We start from the raw sequence: 24988 nt of genomic DNA on the forward strand, positions 1-24988 counted from the left end.
AAAAAAAAATAATTTGGGCGGTCCCAATTTTCAAGAACATCAGGTCGGTGCATGGTAGAAACTAGAGCTCAAGCTATGGCCAATGAGAGGATGGACAAACTTGAAGAATCCTTGCAATCCCTCCAAATTCAGCTTGACCGACTAACTAGCATAATCCCGAAGGGCAAGGAGGAAGCCCATGAGGAGGTGTATATTGGCAATGGACACAGTGAGGGTCAGTCTAGCCACTCTCTTCACCTCAGGGGCCCCCACTAACAATCCCGTCCGCGACCTCCCAAGTTGGATATGCATAAATTTGATGGTTCTCACACGGCAGCATGGATAGCACAAATGGAGCAGTATTTCAATCTGAATAACATCTTAGATAATGAGACTCAGCTCATGGTGGGGAGCATGTACTTGGACAATGAAAGGTGGCAATGGTGGGAATGACATCAACGTTGCAATGGACCTTTTATGACTTGGACCTCCTTCAAAAAAGCTCTTACAAAACGCTTTGACCAGGAATCTTCTTTTTTGGGTCGTCTTACTAAGCTCCGACAGACTTGGCACAGTGGATGAATATATTACAGCCTTTGAAGCCTTAGCCTTCTGCACTAGGGGTCTCTTAGATGTGTTCTACACGGAATGTTTTATCAGCGGTCTTAAAGAAGCCATAAAAGCCCACGTCTTACTGCACCACCCTCCCACATGGACGGAGGCTTGTAAGGTAGCTCGTAACATGGAACGTACGTTAGCAGCCCAGTACAGTAGCCCAAATTTCATCGCTAAGGGTCGCCCCCCACAGGCTCACAGCACGACTCAACACTTAAGGTTCAAAAGGTGTCACCTACAGAAATGGCCGAAAGAAGAAAGCAAGGATTATGTTACTACTGTGATGAATAATACTCCCCAAGTCATAAATGCAAGGAGCCCAATTTTTTTCAAATTGATGCCACTGATTACAGCTCATCGGAGGAAGATCCACCATTGGAGGAACATGAGGTGGTAGAAGAGGACAACCAAAAGGACAATGTCCCTGACGAACCAGTTATTTCGCTGCATGCTTTGGCAGGGATTTCTTCACCTCAAACTCTCAAAATCAGAGATTTTATTAAACATCGCCCAGTAGTAGTCTTGATTGATAGTGGAAGTACACATAATTTCATCCATAAAAAAGTCGCGGAAGCAGTGCATTGTTTTGTACGAGCAGTTTCTAACTTCCAAGTCCAAATTGCGGATGGGGGCACAATGAAATGTGAAGGTCGCTGTGAAAATGTCAAACTTCAAATGCGGGATTATCAGTTGAAGACCCACATGTTTTCCATACACATGGGAGGGGCCGACATTGTCCTCTGTGCTGAATGGCTTTGCACTCTTGGGCCAATCACAATAGATTTCCAGGAGTTATATATGAGTTTTAAGCAAAACAACTCCACACATACCCTCCGTGGACTCCAAGCGGGAGCTCCCTCTATCATCAGCTAGCATAGGATGGAAAAATTGCTAAAAAAGGGCCATCATGGAGTTATAGCTCAATTTAATGCCATCCAGGCAGTCGAAACGAAGTCTTTGCCGATTCATCCTGAGATGCAACAGATTTTAAATAACCATCTGCCGGTCTTTGACAAGCCTCATGAGCTTCCACCCTCGAGAGGGGAACATGATCATAGCATCACCTTGGTTCCAGGGGCCCAACCCCCAAATGTGCGCCCATACAGATATCCGTTCACCCAAAAGAATGAAATAGAAAAAATAATCAAGGAACTTTTGGAAGCAGGTGTCATTCGTCCCAGCATTAGTCCTTATTCATCACCGGTGGTCATGGTGCTCAAGAAAGATGGGGAGTGGCGGATGTGTCCAAACTTCAGGGCCCTCAATAAGTTGACATTCAAAGATAAATTTCCCATCCCGGTGGTTGACGATTTGCTGGATGAAATCAATGGGGCTCAATTCTTCACTAAGTTGGATCTTCGCTCAGGCTACCACCAAATTCACATGAAGGAAGTCGACATTCCAAAGACTGCTTTCCGAACTCATGAAGGCCATTATGAGTTCCTGGTCATGCCATTCGGTCTTTGTAATGCCCCATCTACTTTTCAGAGCCTTATGAACCACCTTCTCAAACCATATCTCAGGAAATTTGTCCTTGTCTTCTTCGATGACATCCTCATCTATAGTTGCACTTGGGCCGCACATCTTCAACATGTAGATCTACTCTTGCAACTACTCCACAAGCATAAATTATTTGTCAAGATGTCCAAGTGTTCGTTTGGCATGGAAGAAGTTGAGTATTTGGGCCACATTGTGGGGCGTGAAGGTGTCAAGGTGGACCCCAAAAAGATCCAGGCAATGCAGGATTGGCCTCAACCTACGACCTTGAAGAGCTTGAGAGGATTTTTGGGTCTCACAGGCTATTATCGCAAATTTGTCCGCAATTATGGTCGCATAGCGAAGCCCCTCACTCAACTCCTAAAGAAAAATTCATTCTTCTGGAATGAGGATGCACAACAGGCATTTACAGCTCTCAAAAATTCCATGTGTTCCACTCCAGTCTTAGCACTACCTGACTTCACCAAATCTTTTGTCATTGAATGTGATGCTTCGGGTACGGGTATTAGGGCGGTCTTAATGCAGGAAGGGCGACCTTTGGCCTTGACAAGCCAACAACTAAGTGGGAAGAATCTGGGCCAATCTACCTATGAGAAGGAAATGATGGCCATTTTACATGCAGTAGAGACCTGGCGACCTTACTTATTGGGGCGACGTTTCCAAATCCGCACAGACCATCACAGTCTTAAATATTTTTTGGAGCAACGCCTATCCTCCCCACAATAAAATAAATGGCTCGCCAAAATGATGGGATATGATTATGAGATCATATACAAGAAAGGGCAAGAAAATAATGTAGCAGATGCATTATCTCGCCAATTTGAGGAGGGAAGTACCCTGCTAGCAATTCCCTTCCAATTCCAGAATGGATTGAAGAAGCTCGCAGGGAATGGTTTTCACATCCCGGGCTCTCCCAACTCATTTCTCAATTGCGGGTGGATCCAAATTCCACCAAGGGCTACTCGTAGCAGGATGAGATTCTTCGCTACAGGGACAGAGTCGTAATATCACCAACATCCACCCTCAAAAGTCGCATTTTGGCATAATTGCACTCATCCCCCATTGCAGGACATTCAGTGTTTCTGAAGACGTATGCTCACACCAGAAGATCATTTTTTTAGACAGGCATGAAAAAGACATCCTCACTTTTGTAGCAAAATGCGATGTCTGACAATGCCACAAAGGGGAGACTGTCAAAGCACCAGGAACATTACAACCGTTGCCCATCCCGACAACAATATGGACGAAGGTTTCTATGGATTTCATTATAGGTCTTCCAAAGTCAGGAAACAAGTCAGTCATCATGGTGGTTGTGGACAGACTTTTGAAGTATGCTCATTTCTGCGCCCTACCCCACCCGTTTACACCGACTTTGGTCGCTCAAACTTTCATGGATCATCTTCAAATTGCATGGCATGCCCACTTCTATTGTGTCTGATCGCGACCCAATTTTCACCAGTAATTTTTGGCAGGAACTCTTCAGGCTACAAGGCACCCAACTAAAACTCAGTACTTCTTATCATCCACAAACGGATGGTCAAACGAAAGCCGTCAACAAATGTATGGAAACCTACCTTAGGTGTTTCACTTCAGAAAAGCAACATCTTTGGGTACAATGGTTACCTCTGGCTGAATGGTGGTATAACACCAACTATCATGCCACCACCAAAATGACTCCCTATGAAGCAGTATATGGTCAACTCCCTCCTTCCCCTACTCCTTATATCAAGGGGGGCTCAATGGTACAAGCAGTGGATCAACTCCTACAAAACCATGAAACCATGCTCGCCCATCTTAGAGAGAATCTTCATCAAGCTCAAAACCGCATGAAGCAACAAGTAGACCAGCATCGCTTAGAGCGCCAATTTCAAGAAGGGATCAGGTCTTTTTGAGGCTGCAACCATATAAGCAAACATCACTCAAAGACAAGGGTTGTCAGAAACTATCTCCAAAATTCTACCAACCATATCAAGTACTTCAGCGCATTGGAGAAGTAGCCTACAAGCTGGCTTTGTCGCCTACTGCAAAAATCCATCCAGTTTTCCATGTCTCATGCCTCAAGAAAGTGATTGGGAACAATTGCAGAATTCAAACCAGTCTAGCTGAATTGGACGAGGAAGGGTCAATTTGGCTCCAACCTGAACAGGTCCTAGACACATGAGAAAGGCATCTGTGTGGCCGCATGATTAAGGAATTTCTCGTCAAGTGGAAAGACACCTCTCCGAAAGATGCAACTTGGGAACCAACCACTATTCTTTAGCAGTTTCTGCAGCTTCAGCCTTGAGGACAAGGCTATTATTAAGGGGGAGGGCATGTTAGGATCCCACCCTAACCCCCTTATTTATGTAGTGGGATTGAGTCATAGTAAAGAGTCAATAAAGCCCATATTAATAATTGTAAGTGGTTAACCCACAATTAATGACGGGACCACAGTTAGTTGCAAATGGGCCATGGTATTAGATAGATGGTATTAATAAAACCCATGGTATTGGTCCATGGTATTGCATGTATGAGTCATATATAAAGGATAGAGACTCCCTGCGAGGAGCATCGTGTCTTATTTTTGTATCAAGCTCTGCTCTATTGGAGGTTGCCCCCTCGAAGAGGCCAGTGAACATTGCTTTCTGAATAATAAAATATTTGTTGTTGTCTCTCACTATTCTATGTTCTGGGCATCTTTCTTCGCATATTCTGTATTTGGGTATCTTTTGCAGGTTAAGAGCATAACAAGAAACCTTCTTTGGACAGTGCATCTGCCTCCTTGTTGAATGACCTTCCAATGTGATGAATAGAATAATCCTTGTGAGCCTTCCATATAGATGCGATTCTTTCCAGCCACCCCAAGAGATTGATATTCTGAATGAAATGAACAGATCTCACGTGATCTATGATCACCTTGGAATCACCAAAAATGTGCAGACCTTGGATGTTTAGGAAGTCACAAAAACTCAGGAGACCAGCCAAGGCCATTGCCTCCGCTTTGTTATTCGATCCCTTCCCACCATTCCATGAGATTTTAATATACTGATCCACATGAGGAATAATGTAAACCCCACAAGCATAGATTCCATTCGAGGTTGCCCCGTCAAAAAAAGCGCGAGGAAGAACAGAAAGGTCCGTCGAGCACCCTGTTTGTTTCTTGACATTTTGTTGATTTTGAGGAGACCTGCTGGTGGGAAGGAGAGTTAAGATAGAATCAATAACAAGAGCAAAACATATATTTCTTTCTTGAAACAGTGCCTTATTTCTCCATTTCCAAATGGACCAGATAGTGATCAATGGAATAGGCCTCCAATCAGGTCTCATTTTGCTCCACCAATGAAAAGCCTCTCTTATTGATGAGAAAGAAATCCTATTTAGCCCAAAATGATCAGCCAATGATTTCCATATCTTTATAGCAAGAGGACAGACCAGAAAAAATATGATAGTTGGATTCTTCATTTGCTTTGCAAATGGGACAAATTGCTGGCCCATGCCAATTTCTTTTTTGTAAATTGTCCCACGTCAGATTCTTGTTGTTGAAGACCAGCCATGCAAATAAAATCGTCTTGGTAGGGCAGTTTGTTTTCCAGAAAACAGTGGGGAAAATGTTGTCAGGGGAAGTAGGATTCTCCATCTGAAGCATGTTATAGATGTCTTTTACATAAACAGTTGACCGCCCCTTAGGTCCATTCCATATAAGATAATCTTCCTCCGATGATTTAAAGATACCCCTGCTATGCATATATGATATGATCTTGTCCCATTGAGAAGATTGTGTACCATATAGTCCTATCATTTCAGCAGACTTCCAAATAGGAATAGAGCCCACCCATTTATCTATGACCTGATCCCAATAAAAAAATCCCATATGCTGAAGATAGAGAAGCAGTTGTTGAGGAATATTATAATCCGAAGCCTCACCCACCAATGGATCCAAGCCAATTAGGATCTTTTTGCCCGATTGGAAATTCCATGCCAGGTTTTTTAGAAAATAACCCTCTATTTTATGAAAACTACGCCATATGGCAGAACCTTTAGGAGGACCAAAAGAACCCTGTCTAAACCAAAATGAAATATCTCTGTTATCCAAATATTTAGCCTTGATTATGTTGCTCCAAATACTGATCCCGAAAATTGCCTTCCACAATGATTTGCAAAGAAGAGCAATATTGAATAAGTTTAAATCCAGAATACCCCACCCCCCGAGGGCTTTAGGCCGAGATAGGTTCGCTAGCTTTGACAAATGGAATTTTCTATGATGCCTGTTTGCTCCCCAAATGAAATTAGCCGTGCTCCGGTTCAATTTATGGATAATCTTAGCAGGGATATAGAAAAGGTGTGCCCAATAGACCAATAACTGAACCAGAACCGTTTGAGTTAAAATAAATCTACCTACCAGAGAGAGACTTTTAAATTCCCAGCCCACAATTCTCTTGATGAATCTTTCATGAATCCATGACCAATCTGTAGAGGTGTAACCGACTGGCTTGAGATGGAAACCAAGGTATTTCAAGCCCTCATGGAGGGGAGACACCTGGATATGATAGAGATTGGAGAGATACACAGCCATCTCGGAATTGATATCCTTCATATAAAAGGATGATTTGTCCTCGTTAATACAAAGCCCTGTGGCTTTCTGAAATTTCCCCAAAATTGAATGCAGACAGTCCCATGAAACACGACACAACATAGCCGCCAACAAGATGTCATCTACGAATAGATTATGAGAGAAGGAAATATTTCTGCAGATAACCATCGGTTTGCATGCCTTATCACTAATGGCCCTCTTAATGTGGAGACTGAGCGAATCCATTACTAAAATAAAAAGGAGCGGGGACAAAGAACATCCCTGCCGCAGACCCCTAGCTGCCGGGAAAAAGGATGAAGGAATACCATTAACAAGAACAACATAGTTCACATCAATTACGCAAGCCATAATCCAATTCAAACAGTTAATATTAATGCAAATTTTGATGAGAAGGCATCTGAGGAAACCCCAATCTATGCAATCATATGCTTTTTTGAGATCAATTTTTAAAAAGGCAGCCTCCACCTTCCTTATGTGCATAGAGTGGAGACCCTCTTGCGTAATGGCAACAACCTCTAATATATTTGTATCCTTCAGGAAGCCATGTTGATCAGGAGTAATGTGTATTGAGAGCATATTCCTCATCCTAATTGCAATAATTTTAGAAATTATCTTATAAATGGTATTACAGAGAGAGATGGGTTTGAAATCCCTGAAAGAAAGGGATGGCTTCTTTTTAGGAATTAAGGCAACATAAGTTGATGTTATAGAATTGGGAATAGTACCCTTTGTCCTATATTCCTCCACCATATTCAAAAGATCTGATTTCATAATTTCAAAAAAATGGATGAAAAAAATCAATGGTCCATCCATCTGGCCCCGGGCTCTTGTCTTTTTGAAATGATTTCATGATGGCCAAGAGTTTCGACTCAGTTACCGAGGCAAAGAGGAGATCATTCTGCTCCTCATCAAACATATTGGGATAAGGTTCAATGCCCCAAATGATATCAAGAAATTCACAACCCCCCTTGCTGCTATATGCCTTTTGAAAATATTTTATGGCCTCTCTAGATATGTCTGCCTGAGAAAACACCGAGGCTCCCAACTATCTCCCAAATGGAATTTATTTCCCTCCTCTTATTCACAAATTGACGAAAAAAAATTGTATTCTTATCCCCATCTTTGAGCCAAATGGCTCTGCTCTTGAGCCTCCAAGAAGCCTTGATGCAGGCCTAAACCTGCAACCCAGAATCTTCACCCATTGCTATACAGATAAGCATACATCTCACCCAAAATAAAACTTCACCTCTGGCAATTTCACAACTCATTATTTCCATGCGGAAGCTTTTCCAAACATATGGTTTAAAACCATTTTATAAAATCATTTCAACACAAATTCATAAGCCCCAACCTTGAGAAACCCCCAAATGCCAAATTCAAATCATTTGTCATGCTATTAACCCCAAATACTCATTACAAAACTTCAATGTGCATTTGCAATCAAATACGGCAACTTATCAAACACAGGATTTAAATTCCTCAATCAAATACCGACCTCCACATATGTATTTTATATACCGGATCTTTAAGAAATGCGTCCATGACAAATGCTACCACTATATAAATAAGACTCGGAATTACCCATTTTAATACCGGCATTCTGCTATATACTCAGGACATCTAGAATTCAATTCCATATGCGCTCTCATAATAGCAATTCACATTAACCTCATACCTTACTCGGAAGATCACCAATAATACATTTTTTCCTTTTCCACATCTGTGGACTGCGCCCTTTCTTCCCTTAAAAACAAACTTGACATAATCAAATCAATATTGAATCACAAAACTTGGACTTCGTTCTTACCTTAATGCCATCAATCCACAATTGAAAACTTATTTCACTTACCTGTATCTTTGCGCTTTCCACAACTATTCTGCATTTGATTTCCTATATGGAGATTCCAACACACATCAAAATCGTTTTATGCCATCGATTTCTTCTTTGGAAAGTACGCATTGGATTTCTGTACTTCGACTTTCATCATTTAATTTCAAACCTGCCTTTAACACACTGTATTCGATTGGATAATCGAATTGATTTTAAGAATCACTGTTTCGATCAGTGTTCCATCATTCTCTGTGTTACTTCTGCCCTGCATTTATCACAAAATGTCAACGCAAACTATAATCAAATCAGATATAAATATTTGAAATGTTCTCCGTATCCAAAATTTGTGGATTAAACCTGCAATTCTTCACCATACAAATTCCAAACGCTAACTCTGCTTCAACTCTGTAGAATAAACCTGCAGTTCTTCACCATACAAATTCAAAACGCTAGCTCTGCTCCTAACACAGCGATTTCATTCAGATCGCAATCCTTCATTGCTTATAAACTAATTACTTTGCCATGTTTTAAGAATTTGATGACCCGTATTCCTTTTATATAATTGCAATTATAAATTCGCTAGAGGATAACTTATATACAAAACCCAAATTTTGAAACCCTGTCTCCTCCGTCTGGTGTATTATGAATTCATCAAACAGGCCAATATTCACCCAACAGTTTGATATCAATCTACTGTTGCTTTATCGAATTACTTTGAGGCCTATTTAACCAATTTAAGCAGCGCCTTCAGCATTCGACTTACAATTTGAATTGGTTTTAAAATATGAAATTGACATGGATTCACAGCGTTCTTGATAGAAGTTTACAATAATAGCAAACTGAATCCAAAAGAACAATCTTATACCAAGGTTCGATACAACCCGAGGATTAAAATACAACTTTTTTTTTCGCAGAGATTTAATGTCTTGTACATTCAATGATTTTCACACAAGTCGACGTGAATTCAACACATATATCGATCAATGCTTCATAATTTGAATAATGGTATGAAAGTCAGAAATTAAATTCTGTATTAAACATCCACAATACTTACATACATCTCCTTTGTCGGCCTGATTTCCAACTATTGGCCCCTTTACAGTTACCTGAAGGCTTGCAAGCAGAAACTCCTTCCTGCTCACACTCTCACTCCCACTACTTAAGTGTCTTTCTCTCAAAACCCTTCCTATTTATACAATTTTAAAAGTAATCTAATTTAATGATTTATCCCTTCAATTCCTCAACAAACCCTTAAATCTCTCAACATCCCTAAAAGATAGATTCTCATCCCTAAAACTTAGAAACTAATTCCAACTTAGGCTCCCTCATTAATTCTAAATAATCTAGAAACTAATTTCTCTCACATTTACAATTTCTCACAAATAATTAATGAATCACTCAAAATAATATTAATATTTACATGAAATTTTAATATTTCTTCAAAACATGAAACCCCCTAGCTTAGGTAAAATATAAGGTGTTTTTCGGAGATGATGCTCCTGCATCAAGCCTCCTCTATATCTAGCAAGTTCTGTTTTTTTCTCTCAAGATCCCTGATCTTAGCCCTCGTATCAGGAGAAACATTATTTGAAATAAGCTGCTCAAATAATTCTCCCAATTCTTCGCTAATCTTCTTTAATTCTTTTCTGTTGGAAATCACCGTACCCTGTTGCCATCGTTTAACACAAGATCTTAAGCCCTTTAAATAATCCAGAAAAGAATTTGACTTCCAGGATGAATCGATAAGTGAGTGAGATGACAAATATTCCTTAATGATCGAGTTAAATTGCTCATCCTCCAGCCAGACCCTATTAAATTTAAATGGATAACCCCACCTATGACTTGTCAGATTCCATTTAATTGAGATGGGACGATGATCAGATATGAAACTGGGAATGTTTATAACTGAGGGGAATCCCAGATGGTCAATCAAACTATCATGTATGAGAAAACGATCCAATCTCTTAGCGAGATACGCTTCATTCGATCTCCCATTGTCCCATGTAGGCTCACTTCTGGAGGGAAGAACATCAACAAAGTTATGAAACAGAATGGCTTCTCTAAGCCTGAAGCCCACTTGGTCCTTTTTCCTGCCTTTACCCTAGACCTCGTCAATGCTCAGAGTACAATTGAAATCCCCCCCGATGATCAAAGAGTCAATGTCAAAAAACTCAGAAGATAGAAAACGATCCCAGAAAGGAAAGTGGTCTTTATACGAAGCATATATATTAAGAATGTGAAATGGACCATTATATCCTCTAAATTTTGCCAGAAGAAGAATACCTGCAAAGCAACTGAAAGCCAAGGCTGAGATCCAGAGCAGATCCCATAAAACCGCCAACCCTCCAGAGAGACCAAATGAATCTGTGGCAGCTATATGCCAGGAGGGAAACATGCGCCTAAAATATGATATAGAATCCTGGCATCCATGCATGGTTTCTTGAATAAGAATAATCTTAGAGTTTGAAGATCTGAAAAGTTCCTTGAGTGCCAAAAATTTCGGGCCCGCACCAAGACCCCTTATATTCATATATATTATGTTTATCATTTGGAACATTCACCAAGCATACTTGCTCTAAGCGGCCCATTACCAGCAAGGTCTACAATCGAAACATCGACCAACGAGAGATCCCTAATATGCATATCCACTCTACCTTTTCTTCCCTGGAAGTGTCTGCTGCCCCTATTCTGAGTCCTTCTGGCTATAATATTAGCTGCAGAATTTGGACTAATGGAAGGAGAAATAGGATTATGAGGCTTAGATATTGACAGTGGTCGAAGGTTAAGGGAATCGCGTTTCAACAGGATATCAAGATCATCATCAAATGAGTTATTCGGGGAGGTGCCAGGTGAGATATGAGGGGTGATAGTCAAAGCCGGAGCCTTGCCTTTAATGTCAATCGTCGAACTAGGGGTAGCGGAAGTGGGTGCTAAGTGATGAGGGGAGCCCATCCTATTAAGCGCACCAGGACGATATCTGGGAGAATGAGGAGAAGATGATATGTAAGTTACATTGGGAGCTGTAGGGAAATCATTAGAAGGATGAGGCACTGGGAGAGGAGAGGGAATGGCTCGATCAGGATCAGGCTCAGGAGGAGAGGGAACAACAGAGAAATGTGACCTCCTTTCTGTGGAAGAGACATATAAGGAATGAGGAAACGATGATTTGTGAGGAGGAATATAATTGATCTCCTCAGGGGAACAATGATCTTGCCTGATGATTTCTAAAGATTTTGACTTCTTGATAAGGCTGCAAGATGATTTCTCCATAGAGAAATCCCGAGAGAGCGAAGGACAGATGTTCACCAAATTCAGAATTTTGTCTATATCCAAATCGCCAATATGTTCTGAATTATGCAATACAGTCTTGGAACCTGAGGATATTCTGATATGTTCTTTGCCTATTTTCCTGCCAACTGGTCGGCAAGGACAAGAAGCCTTTAGATGTCTAGTTTTATGGCATATCGAGCATCTAAAAGGAACCCCCCAGTAGTCCAGAGGCTGTTGGATGGCAAGACTGTCCCAAAATAACTCAATGTGTTCAGGAAAACCCCCCATTAAGATCCACGCAACATGCTTATGTTTAGCTCCAAGACATTTGGGATCAACATAGATAAACTTACCAATGGAATTCCCAATCATAGCAAGGGTTTCTTTGGACCACAATTCAATGGGAAGGCCCAGAAGCTTAACCCAAATATAGTTATTTTGTGGAGTGGATCTTAAAAGATTAAAACCAATGTACCATTTATGCAAGACAAGAAAGCTTTTATCTGTCTCTTCGGAGACATGTGATAAAATTGGAACAATATAGAGAAGATTAGCATGGTCCCTGCGCAAGGATGACACACACAAATTAGTAATGTTACAACTAATTTTAGAATTTTTTCAAGCTAGCAATACAAATCTCTTTAAATGGTGAATTATTTCCATTGTCAATTTTGGAAAGTATTTTTTAATTCAAAAATTTTAAATGTTATATATTTTGGTCTATTTTAATTATTTTGTATCTTCAAATCTTTATTTAATTATTTTACATTTTTAAATTTATATTCAATTTCAATTTTTAAACTAACACAATTATAAAATGTAACACCCCAAGGTGCATGAAATTACTAAGGTTAATAAGTTAATTTTATTACCTATTACTTTAAGTTATATTACATTGTGTTGTGTAACAATAAGTGATTGAGGTTGAAAGGCCAAGAAAAATAAATTATGGTTACATAAATAATTGGAATGATACCTTAACAAAAAATAGAAACTGTTTACAAGAATTAAAAGAAACAATTACAAAGATAGTTACTCAATTTGCCCTAAGGGGAGATTTAGAGGGGAGCAAAAGAATCCAAGAGAGCTCCTTGAGCTAGAGGAACCAGTGGGATAATTCTCAAGAAAGACAGTCAGAAAAGAGTACAAGTCTTGGGGGTAGGATTGTAGTCCAGGAACCCAAGGTACTTGACTGTAACTGGAAATCATTAATTGTGACACCAACAAAAAGTGATTGGGGGAGAGTCTGGACGTAATTGCCAGAACTCGTGGAAGGGAGGAGAGACTTTCCAAAGAGCATTATTGGTTAGTTGTTGCTATTATTATAACAGATAAGTACCATGAAATGCTTAATTTAAGAATCGGTACTATGTTTTTTTTTCCTAAGTAAGGCTAATTCTATTAAAAAAGAAACAAAAGTAAAATTACAATGAGGCCCCAACCACAGTCGTTATAAACATTGTTCATTAGGAGTATCTATACTGCCCCATTTTGGGGAAACTAGTTTGCCATAGCAAAAGAAACCATACATCAGACCTTGACACAACACATAATAACACAGAAGAAGTTTTGACAGAACAACCCTTCGTCCAGACAAAAAGACTAACATAACAATTGACTTAACTAAACCAGTCAGCAGTTGAGACCTTAGTTGGCGTATGGGTGGCAGCGGATGCCACGTGAATTCATTTGAGCTCATCTGGGGCTGGAGTCTCCTCTACATGACATGCATACTGATACCAATCTTCTCCCTCTTCCGACACGCCACCTTGTGGCCCCCGCGCAGGAGGAATGCCACTTGTGCATCCAGCCACAACCAGCAAACCAGACGCTTCAACCGAGCTGCCACCTGGTGGCCGAGTGTCTTCAGAATGTCCACCCTTTGCATGCAGACCGCCACTCTGAATTCCCCTTCCCTCTTCCGCCAGGAGCTTCCCTGAGTCTCGGCCATTTCCTTGTCTGCTCTCTTCCTGATGTTGCGCTTCAGAGCTTCTCAATGGAGCGTCTTGCAACTCGATTTCTTCAGAGAAGACAATGGTTATGTTGGCAGTGATGATTGGTTTGTTTAGGTTGCTACGAAACCTGAACTGGGTCGAATGAGGGATCGAAAGAGGGGGCAGAGGGGAGGAAGCAGTATGAAGCCTGAAATCGCTGTGTCTATCACCAAAATCCTGTGCACGGCCCCAACCACTACGAGTGTTAGGATGTCGACTATGAACCGAGCTATGAGGGGGAGGATTTTCATGGGGAGGAGAGGGGGAGTCATGATCCAGGTGGATGTTGGTGGCCACCCACCTATCCCATTTGGACCCCCACAACTGTCTCTTTCATTTTTTCAGTTTCCTTAATTATAGCGCAGTTTACTATTTTTAGCAATTTTTTCGGGTCCTAAACTTCCGGAGCCGTTTTGAGGTCCTAAACGACGTTTTTTGGGAAATCTACCTCCACAATTTTTTAGTTAAAAAATCATCTTTTTTGTCGTATTCCTCAGAGAGATCTTTCCAACGGGCTATCATGCGCGTCAAACGGAGATCGTATGCCAAAGTTACGACCCCGGGAAGTTGATGTACCAATTTACCCAAAAGGGGACCATAGTTTGGCGTTTCATCTTCTAAGGTTAGGTTTTGGAATGTTAAGGGTTTTCCATTGTTTCTCAATAATAAATAGGCCTTCGAGCCTCATTGGAAACACAGTTCGAAATAGTTCAGAGGCATGTAGCCGACACATCTATTCTCAGAGATAAGCTACCATCGCCCTAGCTGGGTTATTTCTATTTGTAAGCATATTTCAGTATTATCCATTAATGAAGTATTATTTCCGCTGCATCTCTGTTTTTATGGTTATCGCATCTCTGTATTTATGGTTATCTCTGTAATCTATTGCGTTCCTACTTAAATCTGGATCAAGTCAGGTTCGAGGCTCTGCGCTACCTGTGGGTGAGCGCTTCCACTGCGAGTGCCACCCCTACGACTCCTCATGCGATGGCGAACCATGGCAGAATGGCGGGTTGAGAAATCAGAGGGAGAGAAGGCATAGGAAAAAAACAAAGGATGAACAGAGGACGTCTAGGTCGGATTCAGAGTGCATAGCCTGGAATGGGAGTAGTGATGGTCATTGCCAAGGTTAAAACAACATAGTAGCCAGCAGCGGCTCCCGGTAACAGTTTGATTGCAGGGATCTCCAACTTGGGGTAGGCAGATACAGTGGGAAGGAGGGATAACTGAGTGGTTTGGAGGTTCCATTTCTAGGCAAATGATGTCCAGGTCTCGGCCTAAGCAGCCATTAAACGCTGCTTGCAGGCGAGCCTGAATTCGTCTCAGGTGGGCATGGGATGGTGCGTTGGCCACCATTTGGCCCATCCAAACGCCGCCTAACAGTCGAGTCCACATTTATTACCTCGGTGGTCACCCGCATCCGGGTGCGCTTCTTCTTCCTGGGCCATTTCATTCTTCACTAGTTCATTGTATTCCGTTAACTGGTTTTCAGTGGCTAGAGTAGAAAGTGAGCCAATATAGAGATCCCTTCTGCTATCCACCCCTATATTAGCTAAGAGATCAGCCACTCTATTGCCATCCCGATGAATGTGCTTGAGGTTGACCGCTCTATGGGCAGAGAGCCATATTTCAATGAGTTCCAATCGGCTCGCCAATCTCCAAATGTTGCTCACTTTGCTTGATGGTGTCCCCTGCAAAATCTTATTGACTATCTTTATAAGGATTTGTGAATCACCTTCTATTACAAGTGGGAAAAAACCGTGAGTTTGAGCTAGGAGGAGCCCCTGCCATAATCCTTCTAATTCTGTCGAGTTATTTGTGTCCCATCCATTAGAGCCTAAGTAGGATAGAAGGGGAGCTCCCTTATGATCCCTGAATACTCCCCCAAATCTTGTTTTTCCTGGATTTCCCTTCGAAGCTCCATCAAAGTTTATTTGGATCATGTGATAGGGAGGTGGGAGCCACTTATCTGGTGTCTTACTCTTAGCTGAAGTTTTTCCTTTGATTATCATCTCTTGATTCCACTGTAGATTCCAGTTGGCCCATATGTTTTGTTCCTGAGGAAGGGAGGGAAAGTCCTCCGCATGCCATGTTTGAAGAAGTAAAGTTTCCCTGATATTTTGACAGACAGTATTCCATAGAATTTGCAAGGGCGAGGATTGATCCTTGAAGATGCGTCGGTTTCTCTCTTTCCATATTGTCCACATGAGAAAGCCTGGGATGAGCTTCCATAAGGAGTTTAATATCTTACTGTTATATGGATTCCGAACCCAATTGCGAATAGTGGTGGTTATGTCTCCTTGGATTCATCTGTCCTTTTGGCATCGAAAACTGACTTCTTCCCAAAGCATGTGTGCTAAAGGACATGAATTCATGAGATGCTTAGTGGATTCCTCTTCTTGCTTGCAATTGGGACAAATGGAGGGGCCATGGAAGTTTCTCTTCCGAAGATTGTCCCAAGTGAGGATTTTGTTTTGACATAGTTGCCATAGAAAGGTTGAAACTTTCGGCCAAAGACTAGGGTCCCAGATTTTGTTCTAGAGAGGATCTTTAATGGCATGTTCCTTTATGATTATGTTGTAGGCCTCATGAGTGGTGAAAGTCCCTCTTGCTTCGTATCCCCATCTGAGAACATCCGTTTTATCTGAATATTGTATTTTCCTCGTAGTTAGTTATGTGCCAAGTATCTGTTGAACTGATTCCGTACCATATCTTATGATGTGGTCCGTGCGTAGCCATCGTCTGCACCCCTGTATTATGGAAGGGCTCCATAATTGCTTGACCTTATTTAGCATCTACACTTCCAAATCTGGAATTTGGTGAGGTCTGATCAAATCCTTTAGCTTGGGTTGCTGCTGCCAAGAGTCTTCCCAGAACCTTTCCATAGCACCATCCTTAACTTCCCAAAAGCTGTGCTGCTGAATTAAGTTCTTGTGTTGCTTGGCTGCATTCCAGATTAGAGATCCCGGGCCGACTTCTGTGAGTCGAATTAGTTCTTCTATAGGTCGAATACTGGCATATTTTGCTGTCCAGAGGGTGGCCCAGGGAGTGAACAGCACCATGATCCATTTCCACCAAATGTGTGCACCCATGACCACGTTACTTTGATAGGGATCACGAAGCCTAGTTCCACCTACAATCTTCAGAAGACAAATTGTGTCCCATTTCACCAGAGCCCATTTGCGATTCTGTCCCGAGTTTCCCCACAAAAAGAATCGATGGAGATGTTTGATTTCTTTGAGGACCCATTTTGGTGCAGCCAGGACTGAAAAGAGATACAACGACATAGATTGAAGAACCACCTTGATTAAGACTAAACGACTGGCCATATTGAGGGATCTATGAGTCCATGAGGAGAGGCGTGCCTCCAGTTTTTCTAAGAGCAACTTCCAAGATGAACGTTTCAAAGCTAAATCAATCATGGGAGCCCTAAGATATTTGGATGGGAGAGCAACAATCGAGAAGCCAAGAATACAGGCAATAGAAGCTTGGGTGACAGCAGGGGTATGAAAAAAGAATATTTGGGATTTAGCCTCATTTATTCTTGCTCCAGAGGCATCCGAAAAGTCAGTCAACAGAGATTTGAATTGGCATGCTTCCTGCACTGAAGGATGGCCAAATAGCATGTTGTCATCCACGAATTGCTGGTGGGTAAAAGCTGGGGTGTTAGGAAAGGAAAGGCCTCTTAATTACTGGGATTGCAGAGCATTTTTTATGCTTCGACCTAGACCTTTCACCATAATGACAAATAGAAAAGGGGATAGGGTATCTCCCTATCTAATTCCTCTAGAAGGATGGAAAGGAGAGGAAGGGATGCCATTGACCAGAATAGAGAAGAAGGAGGAGGATATGAGACTCATTACCCATCTTACCCAAGGGAGAGAGAAACCAAAGGCAATCAGAGTCTTTTGAATATACTTCCAGCTTAAACTATCAAATGCTTTTGAGAGATCTATTTTAAGGAGCATACCTGCTTTTTTGGAGTGCTTCAAGGAGTGAATGGTTTCATGAGTAAGGATGATGCCATCTGTGATCTGCCTGCCCTCCACATACCCTGATTGCTCTAGCGAAATGAGTAGTGGTAACAACGATTTGAGTCTTAAGGCAATGACTTTGGAGACGATTTTGTAAATTACATTGCACAGGGCAACAGGCCTGTATTTGTCAGGGGTACTGGAGTGAGCTTCCTTGGGAATGAGGGCGATGAAGGTAGCATTCATGGAGGAAAGCATCCATCGAATGGTCCTCGATTCCTCTACGACCTGCCAGACTTCCATTTTAATTAGATCCCATAAATTGTGGAAGAAATTAGATGTAAATCCATCAGGGCCAGGCGCCTTCCCTTCTTTTAATTGACGCATCACACTTTCCACTTCCTGTAAGGAAATCGGCCTGAGTAGGAGCTGATTGTGCTCCTCTGTTATAACTTTTGGAATGTTCTTTGTTATTTTCTCTATGGCCAGCGTTCTATCTACCTGTGGTTCTTGGTGAGCTCGCTTGAAGTAGTTGAGAAGTCCTTGTTCGATATCTTCATGATTTTCAACTCTTTCCCCTTGCTCATTTTGGATGTGAGTGATGTTATTATTCATTCTTCTTTGAATAGTAGTGCGATGAAAAAAATTTGTGTTTCTTTCACCTTCCTTGAGCCATCTAATTCTTGATTTTTGCTTCCAAAGCGTTTCTTCTTGTTTTTCTCTCTCTGATATCTGAGATTGAAGAGACTTTTCCTGTTCTGAGAGTTCCTCTTATATGCCTTCTCTGATGATCCTTTGCTGCAGTCGTTTCATATCTTGATCAAGAGCGATTTGGGCCTGGAAGATGTTACCAAAAGTAGAGTGGTTCCATTGTTTTATCTTGATCTTGAGATTTTTAAGTTTTTGCTGAAATTGATACATTTTGGAGCCTTCCAAAGGTTTGAAGTTTTTCCATGCCAAATTTATTAGGTTGATGAAATCCAGATGTGTTAACCAAAAAGCTTCAAAGCGAAAAGGCCGACGAGTAGCATTGCCTGGTCTTGACCATTGGACCGAAACTGGCCAATGATTTGAACCTAAGAGTGGCAGTATTGAAGCTGAGAGATCTCCTCCTAGATGGATTGCATTATCTAAGAGCACGGATCTGTCCAAACGAGAAGCTATCTGATGCGAACCTGCTCTTTTATTGTTCCATGTATAAAGTCCATTATTGAATGGCATGTCAATGAGCTAGTTGTTTTGAATGAAGTTTTTTAGATGATTTCTTTCCTTGTCCAGTTTGTTCCTTCCACCTTTTTTTTCTTCCAACTTGGTTATCATATTGAAGTTGCCTCCAGTGATCCAGAGCGGGTGAGTTCTGTCAGCATTGATCAAAGATAGAGTATTCAGAATGTCTATCTTGTGCATAGCCTCCTGGGGGAAGTAGACATTGGTTAAGTGACCATGTATACTGGTCCCTGTTATGTGGAAGGTGGCTTGAATGAAGTGCTTACTCGCATGAATGTTAATGAGCGTGATGGTTCGTTCATCCCAGATGATTGCCAGGCCCCCTGAAGCTCCTGAGGCATCCACCGCGACTGCATTACTACCTGGCCAGACTTTTGCAGAGGTACGGACCAGAGTTGTAGAGTTGCATTTGGTTTCCTGCAGGAAGAGGATTTGAGGCTTCTCTTGCTGAATCATATTTTTAATCAATCTGCATTCCCGGGGCTATTAAGCCCTCTGATATTCCATGAGATTAGCTTCATGTTGGAATATTGGGGAGAGAGTTGTAATACTTTGTAAGCTTGGAATATCTCCCTGATTCCACCAACATTTCCCCAATGTAGATGGTTTGTTGGAGATTCGTTTTCCTTCCTCTCTTTTTGTTGTCTTTGGTGACGTTTTTCCCATCCCAGAGACTTCCAGGCTGAATGCCTAGGGATTTTTGCTGTTGTGCCCTGGAAAGAATCACTTCCAGATTCTCCAACTGTCTCTCTGGGATCTTATCATAATTTTTTATTTTGCACGCTTGCTCTAATTCAAGAATATCCAGATCCCCAATATCTATGCTCTCAGGTTCCTCATCCATGTGTTGGGTATCACTTTTTCCTTATGTTGTTTCTGTTGCATCTGTAAAAGCACACTGCATGTTATCCACCTCCATGCCCTGAGAGTTCCAAGCTGGCACCAAACTAGGAGAGGAGGAGGAGAGATCTGTGGTTTGTTTATCTTTTTGGGATTTCTTAGAACTGATATGGGTAGATTGCATTTCCAACTTGGGCCTCTCCTCTGAGGGGGTGGGGATTTCAAAGTTAGATAAATCCGGTTGGGCCAAAGTTTCAAAACTATTGCTTGTGGAAGGCTTGGATGAATTGGCCTGAGGCATCTTAGGGTTTGAAGTAGGTTTTTTGTGGTTTTTCCTGCGATTGATGACTGTAGTGAAGCTATCCGAATTAGGCTTATCAGAGGATGTAGGGGCTGAGGGTTTTTGATTTAAAGGGAAGTCATGAAACAGATGGCCAAGCGCATGGCATTTCCTACATCAAAACGGGGCATGTTCATAATCTATTTACTGGACCCATTCAACATCATCATGATAGAGACTTACCACATCCGGAAGAGCCTTGCTGAGATGCATATAGACGCAGATTCAGGCATATGAAGTATATCTTCGAAGTTTTGTCTCCTCCACGGTTTTGATAAATTCTCCTAGACCATTGCCAATGTCTTGTAAAGAATCTTCGTCCCAGTACTCCAGAGGGAGGGAATAGAGACGGATCCAAACAGGTGCCCAGCTAAGATCTTCTTTATCCGGATTGAATCTCTCAACCCAATCCCTCAGGTACAACCCTACTGCATTGAAGAAATAAGGCCCTCCATCTAGGACTCTGTTTCGGTCTTCTAAGCAGTTAAAAATTATTGTGAAGAAGCCCTTAGACCCCAACTGCAGGGTAATGTGTCCTTTCGACTTCACTTAGCTGCAATCCAACCATGCAGTGCTTTCTCTGTAGGCCATAAGCCTATGAATTTGCCAATCAGGGCATGATCTCTCATGTACTGGATCTGAGCATTGATTTAGTGACTTGGGAGCTCAAGCTTAGGTCTTTCAGCTACAACCGGCTTATAGGTGGCTGATGTTACTTTGGGATGCACCTTGTCATCTATCTTGGCAGTTTGTGAATCTGTTCTCGCTCTAGTGTCGTCCTGTTCAGTCTGTCTGATCCCTTCCTCATGCATTTGTGGAGTTTCATTTTCATTGGGGGGAGGCACAGCATCCTCCCCCTGGGGGGGTTCATGATTCGCGCGACTCTCCTTTTCGTTTATGGTTTTTCGTTTACTGGAAGTATTGGCAGTAGTGCAGTAATCTATACAGGTCTGCCGTCTCAGGTCCTTCTGCAGCCCTAAATCGCCATTTTCGCAAGGTCCTGCAGGTTCCCAAGAGATCAATTCCTCTTTAAGAATCGGTACTATGTTATAGATTAATAACTTAATTGATTAGGTAGGAACATCTTAATGTCTTCAGTATAAAGAAACTTTATGTATGCAGTATAGATAAGTAAGGAAATTCTTTAGAAAAGATACATTAGAAATAATAGATAGAGTCTATTTAATTTCTTTATCAGGACAGGTAATAATAAACACTCTCTGATAAAATTATGTAAAGAATATTGCAGGTAATTTCTGTGTATAAAATATTTAAAACAATATACAACAAATAAGCTTATGCTCCTAAAGTATTCAGAACGAGTTGTGCAAAAAACTTCATGGAATACACCCAATGAATGATTACATTGTGCGTGTCGAGACCATGCACATATGTGACTACTTCATCATTTAGCTACAACATGCAACTAGGAAATGTAATGAAGAACTATTCAGAAAAAGAGGTACTGCCTCATACGTCACCATACAATATCTATCAATTTACAAATAAACCTGGTATAAACCCTTATTCTAGAAACGCTTTTAAAACAATTATTTCCATAAAGACCGAACAATATTCGATAAACCATGACACTCTGAAAATTGGATCACAGGTAACCAACCCGTTGCGAAATAGGAAATGACATACCCAAAATATCAAATTAACTTAACAATGTATTATATAAATAAGAATTTACTCCATTATGAACAAGCAGTTGCAGTTCCAGAGTGACCCTTCGAGTCCTTACGACCGAAGTCACAACATTCTTAATTAATAACTTAATTGACATAAGAGTAAATATAACAGAAGAAACGAAATATGTTCAGGGACTAGAAAATTCTTTCCCATATTGTTCAAACCACACACAGAGTCTATCGACTCGCTTAAATAACTAATTAATTAAGGATTACAAGAAATATAGGCAGCTCTCTAAGCTCGATTCGATGAAACATCAAAACCCTCTTTAACTAAACTATTGAGGACCAGAATGCCAACTTGGAAATGACCAGCAAAACCATAAGAGTTTGATTATTGAAGGGTAGGTCCCAGACTTGCGCAAGAAGAATAGGGCAAAGGAATACCTGTCATAAACCACAGTCAAACATAAAAACCATTTCATAGCCATCTAACAGAGATAAGAAACTATGGAAACGCATGCAAAAGTTTTAGCAGAGTGATACCTGAAACTGAAGGACGTACTCTCCAAATGCCCACCTGCTCATTCACCGAAACCCTTAAACAAATCATTCTAAGCTCAAGAAAATGTCAAACTCATGAGTCTCTGGGTTGTCAAGGTTTACCTTCCGAACCCTGGAGCAAAACCATTGTCCTCGCTCTGAAATACCTTCGACCCATCCTGGACAGAGATAGTAGCTTGTCAGCCTCGGCAAGAGCCATGTCCTCCACACAAAAACTAAAAGAACTATTGACAGACAATGTCAACCAGCACTTGCCTTCTCTAGTCTCGCCATCATAACCAATGCAAGCCTCGGGAGGAGGGACTGCCTCACTGTAACCCTCAATGAATTAATTCGTCATTGCAGAGCAACAAGAAGCCGCAGACCAAAGGTAACAATGAATCCACAGAATGTTGGGCGATAGGAAGCAGTTAGGTGATAAAACCCTAACCAACCACCACCATCAGATCGCCATACAAGAATCAACGAAGGTGAGGTGGGATAGATGGCATTAGAACGATAAACCAGGTAGCAATAAAATGTATCATCATTGGCCGAGATCACACCACGACTTCCCGTGTATGAAGACCAACTCAGCCAGAGTAGGGCAGTGAATTCCATAGTACTGAAGGCCATGTGATTTATTAACGTTAAAATCCGTGGTAGCATGATAAACTGTGTAAGAATTAAGCACATACATTGGAGGGTGAGCTGACTGACTCTACGAGAGCCACAAATCATATCAGAACTTTAATGCTCAATAAATAAATATGTATCAGTAATCAAGATTAAGGGTAAACCTTTTTTATTTTTATTTTTATATTGATACTATATTTTGTTAAAATTGATTGTTACAAATGGTATTAGAGCTCAAGTTCATATACTGAGACTCTCTGGGATGTAAGTACAACTATACATGAAATAAATGTGTTGAGTATATAAACATATATATAATAATTAACTAAGTAAATGCATGTGTAAACATAGAGACTATGACAAGAAAAAGAAAGTTTAGAATGCAGAGGAGCTCCAGACCACCTGAATCGCCTGGAACAACATATGTGAATGCTAATTCGGATATTTGGATACAGTTGGGTGAGGAATCTCGGCAAGCTAATGCAATGTTACTCGAAACTATGCAGCAGTTGCACATGGAAATGACCAATTTAAGAATGGATAATGAATGAATGCGTTTAGAATAGGAGAGAATTCTAAGAAGTCTGTCTAATTGACAGAATCAACGTCACCTAGACCCTAGTGCAAAAGACTGAGAAAAGACCCTGATAGCTCAACATGTAGAAGAAAATGTTGACTCAGCTGAAAAACATAAGGAAGATGAAGAAGGACGTTCAGACAATGTCTCCGACCAGCGTAAAACCAAAAGACAAAAGTCAGAACAAAAGTCAGAACTACAAGGAGAATTTAAAAAGATTAAGCCCTCACTCTTTGAGGGAGAATCTAAAGAGGCAGCGGAGGCTTGGTTAATCGATATGGGCAAGTAATTTCAGATTTATGAGTACACTGACAAACTGAAGGCACGATTGGTAGTTTATCAACTAAGGGGTAAAGTGACCCTCTGGTGGGAGGAAATCAAGACGGTAAGAAAAATTGACGAAGAGCAGGTTACATGGAATGAGTTTCAAAACATTTTAAGGACAGGTATCTAACTGAGCGCTATTATGATGAAAAAGCAAAGGAATTTCACAAGTTAAGATTGGGAACCTTTAGCATGGATGAATACGTGGTCCGATTCACATACTTACTACGCTATGCGCCTTACATGCAAGAGGAAAAGGCCAAAATTCAACGCTCCATGAGAAGCTTACCCAACTTTATTTAGGAAAAATTGGAATTTGATTACCCAAAGACAATGGACGATGTTGTGTCGAAAGCTCACATTTGTTATCAGCAAATGAAACAGAAGAATGAAGGACCAAAAGGGGGTTTGACTAAGAAGCGTAGAAGCTTGATTCCAAAGAGACACCCAAAATTTGGTAATAACATGAATGGACAACAAAAGACTTTCAGCAATTTTCCAGCCAGGAATCAGCCCAAAATTGCATATTCTGAGAACAGACCAGCAGAGGGAGTCACTAAATCTGTCAATGATCAGCAATCAAACCGTCGCTGCAATGCCAGGGATGTAGAGAACCCCATTATTACAAAAATTGTCCGCATAGGTCTAGAACAGAACAATTATCGAATATGCAAGAAGCATCCACGGTTGGGGAAGTGGCAAGGAGCATGCCCAAAATTAACGCTGCCTTGGATGATCATCAGGCAAAATTTCAGCCCACAATGATCAAATGTGAAGGTATGATTGCTAAGCAACCTGTCTCTGTTTTATTTGATCCAGGTGCTAGCTTAAGCTATGTTAGTCCTAAGGTGGTAGAAAAGTGTCAACTATCAAGCATAAAATTTTCAAAACCTTGGCTAGTTCAATTAGCCACTAGGACAAAAAGAAGGGTTAATGCAAAAACAGAACATTGTCCCATAACCATTTCAAGGCAACCTATTTATGTTGACCTTAATATACTTCCTTTGGGTTCTTATGATATTTTAATCGGGATGGACTGGTTGGAAAAATGTTGGTCCCTAGTGGACTGTAAACAGAAAATTGTAAGTTTTATTTCTGAATCAGGCCAAAGGAAGGAACTCCAAGGAATAAAAACCA

At 41.1% G+C, this 24988-nt stretch overlaps 1 protein-coding gene and 1 non-coding gene across 2 annotated transcripts; one reads left to right on the forward strand and one right to left on the reverse strand.

Moving 5' to 3' along the window:
• The first annotated feature begins 12267 nt into the window (after positions 1–12267).
• LOC149167176 (U6 spliceosomal RNA) lies at positions 12268–12369 on the forward strand. Its single transcript, XR_016261004.1, has one exon. It is a non-coding gene; the product is annotated as a U6 spliceosomal RNA (small nuclear RNA).
• Positions 12370–16551: 4182 nt separating this feature from the next.
• LOC149167177 (uncharacterized) lies at positions 16552–18345 on the reverse strand. The gene is made up of 2 exons (XM_089430397.1): positions 17727–18345; positions 16552–17360 (listed from the first exon to the last, which is right to left on the reverse strand). The coding sequence occupies exons 1-2, from the start codon at positions 18343–18345 to the stop codon at positions 16552–16554; spliced, it is 1428 nt and encodes a 475-aa protein (XP_089286523.1).
• Positions 18346–24988: the final 6643 nt, after the last annotated feature.

This window comes from Pinus tabuliformis, chromosome 5_1, assembly GCF_031772625.1.
Source record: "Pinus tabuliformis cultivar Carrire ecotype Pingquan chromosome 5_1, CPIR1, whole genome shotgun sequence".
Taxonomy (NCBI): domain Eukaryota; kingdom Viridiplantae; phylum Streptophyta; class Pinopsida; order Pinales; family Pinaceae; genus Pinus; species Pinus tabuliformis.

Excerpts from the sequence above, each read along its gene's own strand:
- LOC149167177 (XM_089430397.1), bottom strand. The coding sequence starts at position 18,345 with ATGAATAATAACATCACTCACATCCAAAATGAGCAAGGGGAAAGAGTT. Across the intron at positions 17,361-17,726 it reads GAAGCACTCCAAAAAAGCAG|TGCAGGAAGCATGCCAATTC; the intron begins GTATGCTCCTTA and ends GCCATCCTTCAG.